Source organism: Chiloscyllium plagiosum, unplaced genomic scaffold, assembly GCF_037043375.1.
Source record: "Chiloscyllium plagiosum isolate Xiang-an unplaced genomic scaffold, Cpla_swu_hap1 HiC_scaffold_5, whole genome shotgun sequence".
Taxonomy (NCBI): Eukaryota; Metazoa; Chordata; class Chondrichthyes; order Orectolobiformes; family Hemiscylliidae; genus Chiloscyllium; species Chiloscyllium plagiosum.
Window position 1 is genome coordinate 29,198,794 of NW_028270143.1, and position 19,014 is coordinate 29,217,807.

General features: G+C 42.3%; 1 protein-coding gene across 2 annotated transcripts; it reads right to left on the bottom strand.

Moving 5' to 3' along the window:
* Positions 1–94: 94 nt before the first annotated feature.
* LOC122550277 (pro-neuropeptide Y-like) lies at positions 95–15,136 on the bottom strand. Of its 2 annotated transcripts, XM_087987050.1 has the most exons (5): positions 14,993–15,058; positions 14,479–14,518; positions 14,136–14,314; positions 2,271–2,351; positions 95–338 (listed from the first exon to the last, which is right to left on the bottom strand). In XM_087987050.1, exons 3-5 carry the CDS (start codon positions 14,312–14,314, stop codon positions 314–316), a joined length of 285 nt encoding a protein of 94 aa, XP_087843176.1. In that variant the 5' UTR covers positions 14,479–14,518; positions 14,993–15,058; the 3' UTR covers positions 95–313. The 2 variants fall into 2 exon arrangements, with proteins under 2 accessions (XP_087843176.1, XP_087843175.1); XM_087987049.1 differs by lacking the exon at positions 14,479–14,518 and having other exon boundaries at positions 14,993–15,136.
* Positions 15,137–19,014: the final 3,878 nt, after the last annotated feature.

Below are 19,014 nucleotides of genomic sequence, written 5' to 3' on the forward strand. Positions count from 1 at the left end.
GGTTAGGTAAGTTTATACACATTTCCATTTAGGTTGTATTGTTTCATTACTGAACTTTAATGGCACAAACCAGTCCTTCCCATAAATAGAATAATTTCTTTATAATGCATTATATATTCAGTAAAGACATAATTATTTTTAAATAAACTTTATATACCATATATGCTGCAAGAAAAATAAAATCTACAGATGGTTTCATGCATTGGCAGTCTTTGAATATAACATGAGGATCTTTAGAACATGGAGAATGTTGCATTTCCACAGCAATGGATGTTAAAATGTGAATCCCATTAAATAAAACTTCTATTTCCAATCACCACATAGAAGGCTCATCATACCTGAAACAGAAACAAAGTTTGAGTAAAGGCAACTGCTAACATTTTTAATTCGATATCAAAGACATGCTTAACATACAAAGGACTTTTTCTGACTGCTGTTCTCATTTTCTTGTCTTTTCACAAACAAAAGTTGTCACACAGGTGACAACTTGTACCATTTCTACTCATTACCACATTTATCCAGACAAAATTCGGTCTCCCTCTTACTGGAAGGATGTTGTGAAACTTGAAATGATTAGGAAAGATTTACAAGGATGTTGTCAGGGTTGGAGGATTTAAGTTATAGGGACAGGCTGAACAGGGTGGGGCTGCTTTCTCTCGAGCGTCAGAGGCTGAGGGATGACCTTCTAGAGGTTTATAAAATCATGACGGGCATGGATAAGATAAATAGACAAAGTCTTTACCCTGGAGTGGGGAAGTCCAGAACTAGAGGGCATAGGTTTAGGGTGAGAGGGGGAAGATATAAAAATGACCTGATGGGCAACTTTTTCATGTAGAGGGTTGTACGTGTATGGAATGAGCTGCCGGAGGAAGTAGTGGAGGCTGGTACAAATGCAGCATTTGAAAAGTATCTGGATGGGTATATGAATAGGAAGGGTTTAGAGGGATATGGGCTGGGTACTGGCCAATGGGATTAGATTAGTTTAGGATACCTGGACAGCATGGACGAGTTGGACCAAAGTATCTGTTTCTCTGCTGTACGCATTACCAGTTTGGTTAATAATTTCTTTAGTGGAGGGCAAATTAACTTCAAGTTTTAGATGAAATCTTTGTCAAATGCACCGCATTATAATAAGGTGAGCTTTACTGAATTTCCGAGAAGGCTCAAAGGGCAAAGTGATCATTTTTGCTTCTATCAATTAGTCCTTGTTGCACACAGGGTCAGAAGTCACAACACCAGGTTATAGTCCTACAGGTTTATTTGAAATCACAAGCTTTCGGGGTGATGCTCCTTCAACAGGTGAAGTATCCACCCCAGTCGAAAATCAGCACCTTGTTGTATTTTCAATGCTAAGCTACTTACAAGATATTTGTAAAATTAAACACAAGGGTGGATACTGTAATGTTCAAAATTGTTATTTTTAATCTTTTCAGCCTTTTATCTTTTTCTTTCATGTTAGAAAGCTCTCATTGATATACCCTTTAACCTGTTCAGTTCTAGCATCACTCCCTACCAACACACCCACCCCACCCTAACTTCCTGCCAGTACCCCAGCCTCAAACTCAAGCCTTAACAGTTGGGTGAAATTCTGGTAGAATAGAAATGAATTGGAGTTTCTGGTCATGTATCAAATTCAAAGTATAATTTGATCCACTTAAGCAAAATGTCTACCTTTCTTGATGCCATTCTATTGTTAAAAATCACATGACACCAGGTTATAGTCCAATAGGTTTATTTGGAAACACTAGCTTTCGGAGTGCCACTCCATCAGGTGTTGAGTTGTGCTTAAATTTACTTAATCTCTTATTCATACCAGTTAGAACACCAAAGGTGAATTTAAATCTCTTTCTAGCAACCAAACTAAGCTTTGGTGTTAACTTTCTTGAACATTCCTTTTACTTTAAATCCATGTACCAGTGGAAATATAACAAGTCATTAATGAAAGGTTCTCCAGACTGATCATTATACCGGGCTCCAGAAATTGGTGCTAGATATTTGCATGTAGTGGGTGTGATTTAAAAAAGAACTGAACCTCAGATGGAATTTCTCATTAATTCTTAGATGATTGAACACCATTATTTAAATATGTGTCTTCAACCTAGACTAAACTAATTAAATTTAATGATGCTGCAGAAGTCAATTAATGCATGCCCACCCCCATCTATCAAATGCTGCATCTGGTGCTGTCAATAGTGAATTGCTTTAAGCTGTACGCTGCTATCATGAAAAGCTGTAGTGTTACAAAAAAAATTCTTGACAAATATATTCACCTGTATTTAGGAAAACTGTCTGAGTTCTCCCTCAGCAGCAGATCAGTGATCAGGGCTTCAGGGTTAGATCTCTTGCCATACCTGTTGTAAACAAATAACCAAAACATTTTTAAACAATTACCAAATTTGTTCAGTTCATTCATTCTGCAAATATTTAAATACGTTTCTCTTAAAGAAAGTGGAGTACGCACATCAAACAAATTCTGCAGATGACAACAAAATTGGAGGTGTAGTGGACAGTGAAAGAGGTTATCTCAGATTAAAACGGGATCTTGATCAGATGGGCTAAGAGGTGACAGATGGAGTTTAATGCAAGGTGCTGCATTTTGGGAAAGCAAATCTTAGCAGGACTTATACACTTAATGGTAAGGTCCTAGGGAGTGTTACTGAACAAAGAGACCGTGGACTGCAGGTTCATAGCTCCTTGAAAGTGGAGTCGCAGGTAGATAGGATAGTGAAGAAAGTGTTTGGTATGCTTTCCTTTAATGGTCAGAATATTGAGTACAAGAGTTGGGAGGTCATGTTGCGGCTGTACAGGACATTGGTTAGGCCACTGTTGGAATATTGCATGCAATTCTGGTCTCCTTCCTATCGGAAAGATGTTGTGAAACTTGAAAGGGTTCAGAAAAGATTTAAGGATGTTGCCAGGGTTGGAGGATTTGAACTATAGGGAGAGGTTGAATAGGCTAGGGCTGTTTTCCCTGAAGTGTTGGAGGCTGATGGATGACCTTATAGGGGTTAACAAAATCATGAGGGGCATGGATAGGATAAATAGACAGTCTTTTCCTGGGGTCGGGGAGTCCAGAACAAGAGGGCATAGGTTTAGGGTGAGAGGGGAAAGATGTAAAAGAGACCTGAGGGGCAACTTTTTCATGCAGAAGGTGGTACATGTATGGAATGAGCTGCCAGAGGAAGTGGTTGTAGTACAATTGCAACATTTAAGAGGCATTTGGATGGGTATACGAATAGGAAGGGTTTGGAAGGATGTGGGCCAGATCCTGGCAGGTGGTACCAGATGGGGTTGGGATATCTGGTCGGCATGGACGAGTTGGACTAAAGGGTCTGTTTCCATGCTGTACATCTCGAAGACTCTAAATTCTGATTCATTTAAACACATCCATTCAGGTTAGGAAAAACATAATATGTTGTGGTTCTGTTCGCCGAGCTGGAAATTTTTGTTGCAGATGTTTCGTCCCCTGTCTAGGTGACATCCTCAGTGCTTGGGAGCCTCCTGTGAAGTGCTTCTGTGGTGTTTCCTCCGGCATTTATAGTGGCCTGTACCTGCCGCTTCCGGTTGTCAGTTTCAGCTGTCCGCTGTAGTGGCCGGTATATTGGGTCCAGGTCGATGTATTTGTTGATGGCACTCAGGATGTCACCTAGACAGGGGACGAAACGTTTGCAACAAAAATTTCCAGCTCGGCGAACAGAACCACAACAATGAGCACCCGAGCTACAAATCTTCACCCAAACTTTGAAAAACACAATAAAATGAACCATTGTCAGAAATAAAAACAAATAATGTACAGGAAGTCAATCAGAATTTGGAAGTTAGTGTAACACTACATCAGAACTGGCCAGGAATCATCTGCTTAATGAATTGTTCCATGCTCAAAAACTGCCTCACCTGAAACATTACCTTACTTTCTATAAGTAATGAAAAGCTAGGTCAAGTGAACATTACAAGAATTTAGGTGTATATATTTTGGTGACCAGACATAAAAAAATAAACAAAGGTTAAAATGATGTTAGCCATGTATTTAGATGGCTAGAATATGAAGGGGAGGAAATTTTGTTCCAGTTATACAAACCCCTGGTTAGACCACATCTAGAATGCTCTGTACAATTCTGGACACTAAGAGAAGATACATTGGTCTCAGAAAGATCTCAGTATAGACTCACCAGACTACTATCTGCACTGCAAAATACATAGACCATAAAGCGCAAAAAGGTGACAGTCCAAATGGTCCATGCCAGTGTCTGAGTTCCATTCTTGCCTTCTCTTGCTCCTCCTCCTCAAACTATCAATATAACCCTGCATTTACATTTATGGAGAAGCCAGATATGTACCCATAGCAGTTCCCTCAACTACTCCTGGTGAGAATAAGTTCCATATCCTCACTGAGTGTATTGTGGGTAAAGACGTTTGTTCTGAATTTCCTATCAGTGGTGAACTTATATAACGGCCTCTAGTTTTTCTCTATACTCCAAATGATAATGTTTTCTGTGTGTCTGATCTATCAGTATAGTTACCCCTCACCTTCTTGTTTGAAGGGAACAGTGACCCGGCCTGTCCATCCTTTAATGAAGGATATTAGATTAGATTACAGTGTGGAAACAGGCCCGTCGGCCCAACAAGTCCACACCGACCCGCCGAAGCGAAACCCACCCATACCCCTACATTTACCCCTTACCTAACACTACGGGCAATTTAGTATGGCCAATTCACCTAACCTGCACATCTTTGGACTGTGGGAGGAAACCGGAGCACCTGGAGGAAACCCACGCAGACACGGGGAGAACGTGCAAACTCCACACAGTCAGTCGCCTGAGTCGGGAATTGAACCCGGGTCTCTGGCGCTGCGAGGCAGCAGTGCTAATCACTGTGCCACCGTGCCGCCCACAAGTTTGCAATTCTAGTGTCATCCTTGTAAACCATTTTGCTCACTCTACAGCACTCGCCATTAATATTGTATTATTAAATAAATGTAGATTACAAAAACTAGGATTTTCCCTGGAATTTGGGTTGATTGAGGTTTAAAAATGAAATGATGTGGTAGATTCTACCGCAAAGAATGTAATTTTTAAATCAGAGATAAGTCATTCAGAAGAGATGTTAGGAAATATTTCTTCATCCAAAGGGAAGTATAAAACTCTGTCCTACAAAGAAACAGCAAATTTTAGCTTAACAAATAATTTTAAACACAAGCTTGATGGATTTTTGCTAGTTGAGGATATTAAGGGATATAGTGCCAAGGAAAGTGGTTGGAATTAGGATTTATGTCAGCTGTCATTTCATGGAAAGGTAGAACAGACTTGAGAAACTTAATCATGTACTTCTGTTTACTTCCTTGCACCCAGATCCTCAGAAAAAGACTGAATATCTACAAGTAGCTGATATTAAATTATAACTGTTGTTTCTCAACACTATTCATTACCTGCATCAGGTCTGGTTTAAACAAAGTCAAAGAACTAAAGTTGTACACAGTTAAAAGGGCTTTATCATGCAATAGAAGCCTTATTTGTGTAGAATCAAGGATTCAGAGCTATGCTTGTTACATATGGCGTCTGCTTCCCATTAGTTTCAATTCACATGCTGCAGCTGTACAAAATTGTGTACATTTCTGGTCACCACATAAGGAGGAGGTGGAAGCTTTGGAAAGGATTCAGTGAAGATTTACTAGGATGTTGCCTCGTATGAGGGGAGGCCTTATGAGGAAAGGTTGAGGGACTTGAGGCTGTTTTTGTTAGAGAGAAGGTTGGGAGGCGACTTATTTGAGACACAAGATAATCAGAGGGTTAGATAGGTTGGACAGAGAGCTTTTTTCCCCCGGTTGGCGAAGGCTAGCACGAGGGGACATAGCTTTAAATTGAGGAGTGATACATATAGGTCAGATGTCAGAGGTAGTTTCTTTACAGAGAGAAGTAGAGGCGTGGAATGCACTGCCTGCAACAGTAGTAGACTTGCCAAATTTAACGGCATTTAAATGGTTATTGGATATAGATATGGAAAAGAATGGAATAGTGTAGGTCAGATGGGCTTCAAATTGGTTCCACAGGGCCTTTGTGACTCATATCTTTTTCAAGCAAGGATTTCATTTTTTGATGCATACTGCTTTGTTGAATCATTCTGCTTCAAGTTTTTAAAGTGTAACCAGTATGTTGCAAAGACATGGGAAAGATATACATGTCTTCCTCATTGTCTGAAGTTCTAAAAACTTCTAATTAGTTCTAATTAGTCACAGAGTCTAGGACACCAAGGGAATCAAAAGAAGATAACTCAAAAATAGCAGGAGGAGTTAGAGAAAATATATACACACACATGACAATGGCAGCTTAAATTTGAAAAGTAAAATACTGAACATGAGTTGGAGGAAACATTGACAGTGACACATATTCCACAAATAGAGTTTAAAAGTCATGGGCGAAGTTAAAATAGATCTCATGTGATGGTAGACTCACTCCGAGTTAAAGTTAAAGTTGGTGATGTCAGTAGCACAAAATGGAAAAGAAAATAGTCATGGTGTAATCTGTAAATTCATCATCAGCCCATTTTGCACAAGTACTGTCGACTGATTTCACCCTCAACATACACAACCAATGTAGAGAGTGATAATCATTAAAATCAACAGAATATTGGATACCACAAGAAAAACAACAGAAAATGAATTAGAGAACGCCACAATCACACTGTACAGTGCTTGGGGTCGGATCACATCTTGACTCCCCATTCTGATGAAGGGTTTTCAACCCAAAACCTTAACATTTGTTTGCTTCTCTACGGTGCCGCCTGATTGTCTGAGGCCTATAGCATTTTGGCTTTATTCCAAGAATATAGTGTCCAGTTCTGCTCAATGAAGCACAAAGAAGGCAAGGTGAGTGTTGAGGCAATGCAAAGAAAAGATACAAACCTGATTGCTGGTGCCGAGGATCAGGTATCCTGATAGCAAATGTTTTTGGGCTAATCTGATGGGAAAAGTAGAGCTGGTTCTTTAATAGGATTTACTTGTGACTGCAGAATAATTGGATGCAGGTTCAAACCTGTGAAAGGACTGATGTTCAAAAATATTTATTTCCACAGAGTGATCAAATCATTGAAGGGCATTCAGATACTCAGGGATGAAAACCATAGAATCATTTCACAATTGAATGCTTTATGGAGAGCCTGTAGTGTCTATCTGCATCCTCCTCTTGGGAAATAAGGCAAGGCAGGTGACTGAGGTGTCAGTGGGGGGAGCACTTTGGGGCCAGCAATCATAATTCTATTTGTTTTAAAATCGTGATGGAAAGGATAGACCAGATCTAAAAGTTGAAGTTCTAAATTGGAGAAAGACCAATTTTGACGGTATTAGACAAGAACTTTTGAAAGCAGATTGGAAAATGGGAAGCCTTCAGAAATGAGATAACAAGAATCCAGAGAAAGTATATTCCTGTCAGGGTGAAAGGAAAGGCTGGTAGGTATAGGGAATGCTGGATGACTAAAGAAATTGGTTTGGTTAAGAAAAAGAAGGAAGCATATGTCAGGTATAGACAGGATAGATCGAGTGAATCCTGAGAAGAGTATAAAGGAAGTAGAGTATACTTAGGAGGGAAATCAGGAGGGCAAAAAGGGGACATGAGATAGCTTTGGCAAATAGTATTAAGGAGAATCCAAAGGGTTTTTACAAATATATTAAGGACAAAAGGGTAACCAGGGAGAGATTAGGGCCCCTCAAATATCAGCATGGTGGCCTTTTTGTGGAGCCCCAGAAAATGGGGGAGATACTAAAGGAATATTTTGCATCAGTATTTACTGTGGAAAAGGATATGGATGATATAGACTATATGGAAATAGATGGTGACATTTTGCAAAATATCCAGATTAGAGGAGGAAGTGCTGGATGTCTTGAAACAGGTAAAGGTGGATAAATCCCCAGGACCTGATCAGGTGTATCCAAGAATTCTGTGGAAAGCTAGAGAAGTGATTGCTGGGCCACTTGCTGAGATATTTGTATAATCGATAGTCACAGGTGCGATGCCGGAAGACTGGAGGTTGACAAACATGGTGCCACTGTTTAAGAAGGGCGGTAAAGACAAGCCAGGGAACTATAGACCAGTGAGCCTGACCTCGGTGGAGGGCAAATTGTTGGAGGGAATCCTGAGGGACAGGATGTACATGTATTTGGAAAGGCAAGGACTGATTAGGGATAGTCAACATGGCTTTGTGCGTGGGAAATCATTTCACAAATTTGATTGAGTTTTTGAAGAAGTAACAAAGAGGATTGATGAGGGCAGAGCGGTAGATGTGATCTATATGGACTTCAGTAAGGCGTTCGACAAGGTTCCCCATGGGAGACTGATTAGCAAGGTTAGATCTCATGGAATACAGGGAAAGCGAGCCATTTGAATAGAGAACTGGCTCAAAGGTAGAAGACAGAAGGTGGTGGTGGTGGTGGAGGGTTGTTTTTCAGACTGGAGGCCTGTGACCAATGGAGTGCCACAAGGATCGGTGCTGGGTCCTCTACTTTTTGTCATTTACATAAATGATTTGGATGCGAGCATAAGAGGTACAGTTAGTAAGTTTGCAGACGACACCAAAATTGGAGGTATAGTGGACAGCGAAGAGGTTTACCTCAGATTACAACAGGATCTGGATCAGATGGGCCAATGGACTGAGAAGTGGCAGACAGAGTTTAATTCAGATAAATGCGAGGTGTTGCATTTGGGAAAGAAAATCTTAGCAGGACTTATACACTTAATGGGAGTGTGCTGAACAAAGAGACCTAGGAGTGCAGGTTCATAGCTCCTTGAAAGTGGAGTCGCAGGTAGATAGGATAGTGAAGAAGGCATTTGGTATGCTTTCCTTTATTGGTCAGAGTATTGAGTACAGGAGTTGGGAGGTCATGTTGCGGTTGTACAGGACACTGGGTTAGGCCACTTTTGGAATATTGCATGCAATTCTGGTCTCCTTCCTATCGGAAGGATGTTGTGAAACTTGAAAGGGTTCAGAAAAGATTTACAAGGATGTTGCCAGAGTTGGAGGATTTGAGCTATAGGGAGAGGCTGAACAGGCTGGGGCTGTTTTCCCCGGAGCATCGGAGGCTGAGGGGTGACCTTATAGAGGTTTTCAAAGTTATGTGGGGTATGAATAGGGTAAATAGACAGTCTTTTCCCTGGGGTCAGGAAGTCCAGAACTAGACCACATAGGTTTAGGGTGAGAGGAGAAAGATATAAAAAAGACCTACGGAGCAACTTTTTCATGCAGAAGGTGGTACGTGTATGGAATGAGCTGCCAGAGGAAGTGGTGGAGGCTGCTACAATTGCAACATTTAAGAGGCATTTGGATGTGTATATGAATAGGAAGGGTTTGGAGGAATATGGGCCGGGTGCTGGCAGGTGGGACGAGATTGGGTTGAGATATCTGGTTGGCATGGACGGGTTGGACCGAAGGGTCTGTTTCCATGTTGTACATCTCTATGACTATTAAAACCTCATCTGTTATTAGCTTGTAACATATTTCTTTCAGTCCTGAAAGAAATAGAACTTATGTCTTAACAAAGAACATTTAGTACATTCTCCCCCAAAAACAATAAATTGGTTAACTTCAAAATGACAATTGTAATACATTGAAAATGCTTGCCATATTCAGCACAGTAAGTGATCAGTTGACATCCTGGAAACATTTCACGTTGATTATACTTTCACTGCGACTGATGTAGGCTTTGGTTTTTGTTGGTTATGTTGCACTGTCAGCTGATGGTGAGATTGGTGGATCCCATCTCCTGGCTTTTCTAGTTGCAGATCTCTCAGAATTATATTGAGTAAATAATGAGAGATTTCCCATTCATGAACCAAGTGATTTGTGGATAAAGAAGATCAAGGCAGATTAATTTAAATACTTTATGCACTGAACCAGAGGTAACTGGAATTCTATTTAAGTTACGTAAGCAATTTCTGATAATAAAAAATTACTAATGCAGCTTGTTTTCACTGGAGCTTAATAATTTTTTTAATGAGCCTAGTCATGACTTCATAGAGGCAATTATATTAGGTGTTAGTTTCTTCAAGAAAACATTAGTGGAAATAACAAATGATCAAAACTTTATTCCCCAGGAATAATCCACACTGATTTCCTAGTTATGTTGTACAAAAGAAATACCGCTATCTGTATATTTTCTCCTTTTGGGAAAGGAGCAAAGCGATTTAAGAGTTAGTATCAGAGATTTAAGCACAAAGACAACATCTGGCCCATCATGTCCATGCCAGTCATCAGGCACCAAACTATTCCAGTTCCATTTTACAGAATGAGGCCTGTAGCCTTGTATGCTATGACATTTCAAGTATTTATGTAAACGCTTTTTAAATATGGTCATGGTTCCTGTCTCTATCACTTTACAGACAGTGAGTTATAAATACCCATCGAGCTCTGGGTGAAAAAACCTTTCCTCAAATCCCTTCTAAATCGACTATCTCTTAAAGCTATGCCTTCTGCTTATTGAAGCTTCTACTAAGTGGAAAGAATTCTTCCTACCTACCCTCTAATTTTGGACATCTCAACCAGATCGCCCCTCACCTTTCTCATCTCTAAGGGAAACAACTGCAGCCTACCTGGTCAGTCTTCATAGCTGAAACATCTGAGCTCACATACACAAATCATGGAAAATGGAAGAAATTGGTAACTCTACTTGAATAAACATAATAGGGTATTGGGTTTAAACATAAAGGCAAAGTATAAAAACAAAAAAATTATTGTAAACCTCTTCTAAATTGCTACTGGTGTCCAATTCTGGGGATCACACTTTAGGAAGGGGCCAAGGTCTTGGAAAGGGTGTAGCAGAAATTTAACAGAATGATACCAGGGATGAGGGAATTAGACTTGTTCCCATTAGAGGAACGTTAATATTGGGATATTATGAGGGATTTTGATATAGTAAATATAGAGAAATTAAAAGGTGCATTTGAGTTACCAATTTAGCTTTCAAAGACAAAGCGGTGAAAAGAAATGCCAAGATAAGAGGTTAGCAGACTTCGTTTCAATAACAAGTGTTTAGCTTTGGAATACATCCCACAGAGGTGTGGCGGAAACAGTGAATTATAACTAGCTAAAGATAATTGGACACAAACGTGAAAAGAAATCGGTGAACGAGGTATGAGGGAAGAGCAGGACTGTGCGCTATTTAAGCAGCTCTTTCAGGAAGTGGTTGAGAAATGCCGGGTTAACTGGCTTCCATTCCCCTTTAGAGTTAGATGCTGGAAATTCAGCGAAGATGGTCATCTTCCACGTGACATCTAATCCAGTTTCCCCCCAACAGGCTGCCAATCCATCCTCAGTGACTCATTCTTTTAAAATACTTTTGCTTCGATAATTTGCGTTGACTAAAAGCAAATAACTGATCAAGTTTTCTACCAAGATACAGGTTACAATAACATTCCGATAGCTGCCATTAGCTGCTTCGCGCCCTGGTCTAAACCCTGCAAATAAACTTAGCTCTCTGTATATACACCATACCCACGAACACCGTTGGCTTGCATTGTCAAAACACGCATACAAGAAATCTTAATTTACCCTGTACTCCTTTTGTAAGAGAATGTTTAATTCTAAATTCACGAGGATCTGCACATTTACTGTTCGACATTGTTAAAACATTCAGTCAGAAAAGTCCACCTGATGCCTTCGCTAAACCATTACTGTAATACTTTCGTCTCTCCTTCAGCAGAGAACATGGGGAGACCAGAGACAGCAAGCGAACGTTTCGAGTCGAGATGACCCTTCAGCAGAGTTTTCACGTCAGCTTCTGAAGAGTCATGTCGGCTCCAAACGTTATCTTGGTCTCTCTCTCTCTCTATGGACGTTCTGACCCGCCGTGATCTCCAGAACAATCTGCAGTAATTTGTTCCGAGCATCTGAGTTTGATCGCTAGGTGGCAATGTACGATTAAACCCCGCCCCCCGCTCCGCCCCGCCCCCCGCTCCGCCCCGCCCCCCGCTCCGCCCCGCCCCCCCCGCTCCGCCCCGCCCCCGCTCCGCCCCGCCCCTCCCCCGCTCCGCCCCTTCACGAGAACAGCAGCTGGACAGAGGACAGGGAGGGGTTCAGGGACCGGGCGCCTTCAGAAAGTCACAACAAACGGTTAGACGAATCGCAGACCTGAAACGTTAACCCTAGTTCTCTCTCCGCACAGATGCTATCAGCCCTGCCGCATTGGCGACAGTTCCACTCATTTCAGATTTTCAGCATCCGCACTCTGTTGCTTTTGTAAAGTTAAATCAATTCGTATCGGCTTCAGTTTTGCCTTTGTCATGGGGCAGATCTTTCATTTCAGATCGTGTGTCAACTCTCATCTGTCTTTTCAAACACAAAACTGAGGCTTCCTTCTCTTTTCAAGTGGAGATTAAAAATCGCCACGTTCTCCTCACCAACTCCCCTCACAGCCAACACAATTAGAAAGCGGCGCTGTGTCTCACTTGTTGCTCGGACTCTGTAAATGACATGCCATTTGCTCGCTTTCCATGGACTGCGCTTCAGGGGTTACACGCTGCCCCTGACGCTGAACCGGCTGCGGGTTACTGTTCCCTTTGGTCCTGCAGTGAATGTGGCTGCTCCAGAGCAAACATCCCACCTCTCAATCTAAATCATAAAAGTCGTGGTATGTGTGCTGCTGTTTTCATGCTTTTCAGTGACAGTAACACTGAGCAGGAGCTTTCTGCAACCTTTCATTACCACGGCAGACAGATAGGCATTCTCGTGAAAATGACACCCCATTACCCAAACTCTGACAGTTCGGCCACATTTTGGGGTGCACAAAGTTAAAAATCACAACACCAGGTTATAGTCCAACAGGTTTATTTGGAAGCACTAGCTTTCGGAGCGCCGCTCCTTCATCAGGTGGCTGTGGGGTACGTGAAGGAGCGGCGCTCCGAAAGCTAGTGCTTCCACATAAACCTGTTGGACTATAACCTGGTGTTGTGATTTTTAAATCAGGAATAATGGCAGTCTAACTAAATTCCTGAGGCTTGCTGCCTTTGAGGAGGACCGCCTGCAATCCGTCTATAGCAGTGAGACATTCAGTCTGGAAACAGCAGATATTTTACCCACTGTATCCTCTCGGCCAAAGCTACAGAAAGGCAGAATTAAGTTGTGTTCCATTTGTGAATGGGATATCGATTTCCTGAAAGTTGCTAGTACAGAGCTTAGACAAAGCCATTCAGTGCTGCTTTCATTCGGTGTAATGCTGTCCAATGTTAGTTCAATCTCGTCTGTTATTGATGGAATTGGCTAATATCGAAATTTCCAGACTCCACCAAAGGATTTGATTGACTCGGACTCCGCTTATACCGGATACCAAGATGCTGTAAATATAGCCAGAGCAGAAATCTGGCGCATTTAGTCTTTCCCTTTAACTGGGACAGTGTTCTGCAGCTTAATATTTTAGGTGGAGCTTCTCTGGGCTCACATCAATTCATTACATAAATCTTAAAGTAACTCTTACCTCAGAATTGACATATTTCATGGGAGGTTCTGATCTCAGTAACATTATCGGATATTACTTACCTAACCGAATACATTTGCTGCTCCAATGAGGATAATCACATTCAAACTGCAGTTTTTAAGACAGTTGTCATAGAAATGCTCCCAGATTCCGCTTCACACGTGTATTTATATCATAAACAGTTAGACGTCTCTGCACACAAACAACATCCTGCTGTAATAACCCGAAATGTTGTGTATAGTTTTTGTTTTTTTAAAAAAAGAGAGACAGTATTCAAGTGATCTCGTTCCTAACTGGATCCAGCTCTATCACACCGGGGTTAGGGCAATATGGTGAGATGGACTGACTAAACTGAAGTGGTAAAGTTGCCATGTACCATTTGAACTGTCGCCAATCCGGCGCTGAGCCCAATGTCAGCAATCATTCATGCTCTATCTCACAGGGTGGGATTTTAAAATGTTGAAACCCGGAGTGCTTATTAGCAGCTAAATTAAATAATATTCGTAAAATACAGAATTTGAAATGTTTTGACTCTATAAGGTGTCCTACACTGTCTTGGAACTATTTTTTCCCTCTAGCTTCCCTTGCTTTGGATGTTTCCTAAACATTAAAGAACTGAGCAGCCAGCAATACCCCGGGTTCATGCCACCAAATGTATTGGATATGGAGCATGTAGCCTCACCTCTGCCTGGTCAAAGCGTTATAGTAGTGCTTCAAGGCGGCGAAGTATTTGGCCAGATCCTCAGCAGAAGCGCCTTCGCCTGGGTCGATGGGCTTGGGCGGGTAAGCCTCGGTAAAAGTTCCTATGCAGATCAGCAAGCAAAATGCAACTCCCAGCCAAAACTTCATGTTGCCTTGCATCTGGAAGGACAAGAAAATGAACTGAGCAGCGCATTTATTTCCAGACAAGCTACCGTTTCTGAGACATACGCATTAAAAAACAATCCCGTTCTTAAACTGGGGAGAAATGCAATGGTTGACACTCCCCAGCGTTACAAAACATCGCACCAAGTGCAGCCGCTTACCAGAACGATCACTGTCAGGGGTCTCTCACAGACACAGTCGCTACGTGCAGAGAAATTAAAAACAGACTCAGATTCCCTGCTCATAGCAATTCTCCCAAAACACACCGACACGCAAACTCATCCCTTTTGAACAATCTGCGCAGCGGCTGGTAACGCAACCTCGGGCGCTTCCCATTTTCGCTCGATGCCAGTTTTATATTATTCATTATCCTTTGGCTAAGCTGTTTGTATCGGTGCAAGAAACTTTGCTAAAGTCCAACGTTCACTGCTATGTATGATAAAGCATGCATTTATTCTGAAATTAGTCTGAAGTCACCACCGAGCTCATCATTTCTTAGTTTAAGTTGCATTCAGCTATCTAAAATCACAATTGGTCAAACTAGGTCGATTTACACGCTTTCCCCTAGAATATTTTCCGCATATAACATATGTAATCTATACATTACACAGAGAGCCTGCCTCAGTGAGACAACCCGATTTGGTGTTAGCCTTGTTCCGGGTTCATGTTACTCACATCTCGGGTCCAGCAGATGGTCAGAGGAAGCTGTTGGGAACCAGACAAGGAACTCTCACTGTTCTGTGTGCGCCTCTGGCTGGTCGCCGTCTTTTTGAGTCTGAGAAGCTACCGACCTGTCATGCTTTTTATGTGTTCCCTTGGAGGAATTGAGGGAGGTTCCTGGTCACGCTTAATTGACCAGAATTCGTTATCACATTCCTGCAAAGGCGAAGCGACGTCAGCAGCGGCGGTGTTGGAGCCCTGTCACTAACTCGCTGATATATCATTGATAACACTGATTGCTTCCTTCCAACTCAAAGGAAACTTTCGGTCCTATCTACTGTGACCCCTTCCCCCTTTAATATCCCAAGGGAGAATTCGCGATACAATGGAATTTAAAACAAGCTTTAGCAATTCTCAATTATTATCTATTAATAACATTGTACACCCGAACACTTGGTCTGCAAGCCTCCTCGTGCCTTCGACTGAGATAAGGCTAAATTGCTTCATGGCTCACGCTGTATATTTGCTGATCTGTGTGTAAAGCAGAAAATCACCCATCTGGGAACTCGCAGCCCCTGCAATACATTCAAGTGTAAGTCTCTCGGTGATTTGCACGTATTTCTCTCCACTTTCACAGCCTTTTCTATTCTGTTTTTATGCTTCATGGTTGTCAGGAACAACGATTTTAATAAAACACATTATCACTGGCGCATGTTTAAAACGAACGATTCTTGTAACAATTTGGTTAATAATGTTTCTGATTTGGGGGCCGTTACACATTGCTCTACTGCAGCACCTTCAATAGGTTCAAAACATTCAAACGTATACCAGGAGATCTTTGGAAATAAATAAATCTTTGAAATAATTCGAGACCCTCGGAAGAGCCCCAGTATTGTATTTACAGTCTGGAAAGGTGCATTCTGCTTGGTCTAAATACGAGAGGCGCAAGTCTCTTATTAGTAAAATGCCCTTTTTGGCTTGATGGTCAGCCCGGCTTAATTCTTAAAAATTACATACACAGATGGTCATTTTTATTTCAGTTTAAATGCATTTCTTCCAAGAAGTGAGGTTTTCCGTTGACTTTGAATAATGTGATAGTTTTGTGTTCACTGCTGGTGTGTGTGTGTGTGTGCGCTGGTGAGGGAGGATAGAGGAGATAGCGAAGATCCAAATACTGCTGCAGGTATCACTACAAACCCGGCGCCGACCGGGGAAATCCTCATAAACACAATCATTCTCAATACTGAACGATTGTGCTCCAAACGCTTTGCACTTTTGTCACCCGTGAGCAGGAATGTCTGTCGTAACTCTCGTACAAAATTCGAGATCAAAGAAACACGTCAGAAAAATGTGCTCTCCACTCTCATGACAGTGAGCTCAAAGCTCCACAGAGCAAGCCTCCCGCTGTCAATACTTGACACACCCTTTTGTTTCCCGGCGGACTGTGGGAGGCAGGGGTCCGCACAACCCAGTTACATTTTTAACATTAACCATGCAAGATTCTTTCAAGGACTCCCACAATCTAAATTATTACCCCATCCCTCATTTTCGTGGAGGCTTTTGCTTCTTTAAAACTCAATGTCTGGAGTACCAGAGTGACGCCAGATATTCCTGATCGCGGGTGACAGGAATACAACGCTGTTGGAGCACAATCATTGAGTATTAAGAACGTACTGTCCACTTTACAAATGAAAGCAGATAAAATGGATCTTCTTGCTCCCTCTGCTTAATGGATATTTAAGGTGTGAAAGTTTTATTGAAAATTACATCTGATCTCTGATTCACATGAGGTGGGAGGGGGTACGCTGCTTTTGCTGTTCCTGCTTCACGCTAGCACACAAATGCTATCATTGCCTAAGCAGTGAGATGTGCTTTTACACTATCCAGACTTTCTGAAGTAATGGTGGGCGAATTAGAGAGCGAGCTAGAGAGAGAGAGAGGAAAACACTGAACTGGGTAATGTAGACGTAATTGCTAAGTTCAGCAATTCATGTCAAAATACGTTCTCCCCGTGTCTGCGTGGGTTTCCTCCGGGTGCTCCGGTTTCCTCCCACAATCCAAAAAAAAAATGTGCGGGTCAGGTGAATTGGCCATGCTAAATTGCCCGTAGTGTTAGGTTAAAGGGGTAAATGTAGGGGTATGGGTGGGTTGCGCTTCGGCGGGTCGGTGTGGACTTGTTGGGCCGAAGGGCCTGTTTCCACACTGTAAGTAATCTAATCTAATCTAAATAACGTCAGTCAATCAGGACCCTAAAGTGGGATGTACACGTGTTCTCCTGTGGTTCATATTGACAATAAGAGTAGCACTTTCAGACATCATTACATTAAAGAGATGCTTTTTAAAAAGCATCTTGCAGTTTGTTAAAAAGCTGACTGATGATCATGACAGGCGCCGATTTTCAATAGTTGGAAGAAAGGGCAAGTCGGAAATAGAGGGGCTGAAGGCGTAGAAATACAAATATGTTAGCATCTTCTGCAACTCTTCTCTCAAAAAAGCTTCTGATTGCATCTTCCCACTAAACATGTAGATTTATGAGTGTCTACTGAACAAGGACAATACGCAGCTCTCAGGCTAATACTGAGGACCCCAAAACCATGGATCACGGCTTATTTAGAACGAAAGGTGGGGAATAAGACTATTCTCTCTCGCAAGGAAGTCTGTCAGGAGCTAAAATTAAAGTTATTAACACTATGAACAGGATTGATAGAGAGACTGGAAAAGACTGTGTCCTCTGGTTGGGGGAGTTAGCAGGAAGATGATCTTAAATTGAAAATGATCACCCAAAGAATGAGGTTCAGAGAGAGTTCTCCACACAGAGAGAATTTGTGAACGGACTGACGCTTTGTCAGAGGGAACCTTTTGCAGATATAGAGGAAAGTAAATGCACATTTGAAACACAAGGCGAGTCCGGTATTATCTTATTTTGGGGATTATTCTTGGCAAAAAATAAAACGCTGACAGGCGTCACGAAATGGATTTCTGTGCAAAAGGGGAAAAAAAGGACTTGCTGTTTTTTTTTATTTGGCATTCGGGGATAAATTTAAAATATTCCCGGGTGACAGGGAGGATGAGGATGAGGAAAATAGAAAGTGCACCCTTGAAGCCCAACTTTTGACAGAGACTCCCAGGAAATCGGAGCTTTCAGTCTATATACGGTCGGAGATCCGCTGAATCGTGTCGCCTTTACCGGGGGAGTTTAAATCCTGATACCCCCCCCCCCCCCCCTCCCTTGAAACTCTGTGAAAGATGTCTCTGACTGAGGTGGACAGTCCCCAGGCACCGAGCTCGATGATTACACACTTGTCTCAGCGCTGGGGATCTGCGTTAGAGTTCACCGCGGCAGTCACTCACACTGACCCTGAACTTCTGCCTGGAACCTCCAGCTACTTCCTGACCCCTGACTGTATTCCTAGAGGCTCCGATTGCCCCTCAACCTGACCAACTCTCTACCCTAACTTAGCCCAAACCTCCTAGACTCTTCCCTGACCCACCACCCACTCAGCCCCTTACCAACACCACCTACCTCAGCTACCCACTCTCCTGCCATCCAACCCTCCTGCCATCTCACCCTCCTGCCATCCTACACTCCTACCATCCTACCTCCCTACCATCTGACCCTCCTGCCATCCTACCCTCCTGCCATCCTACCGTCCTGCCATCCTACCCTCTTGCCATCCTACTCTCATCTGCCAACATTGCAACCAGGCAATAAAAAGCCTGGAAATGTGGTGAAGGCAACTTCAATTCAAGGAGGCAATTATTTGGACAGCCCTTCATCAACTTGCTGCTGATGCCTGAAATGTCGATTTTCCTGCTCCTCGGATGCTGCTTGACCTGCTGTGCTTTTCCAGCACCGCTCTAATCTTGACTTTAATTTTCAGCACCTGTAGCACCCACCTCCCCCTGGGTAATTGAGATTGTCTGGGTAACAGAGATGGACTGAGTAATAGAGATGGACTGGGTAACACAGCCGGATTGGGTAATAGAGACAGACTGGGTGACAGAGACAGAGTTGGTAACAGCTGGACTGGGTGACA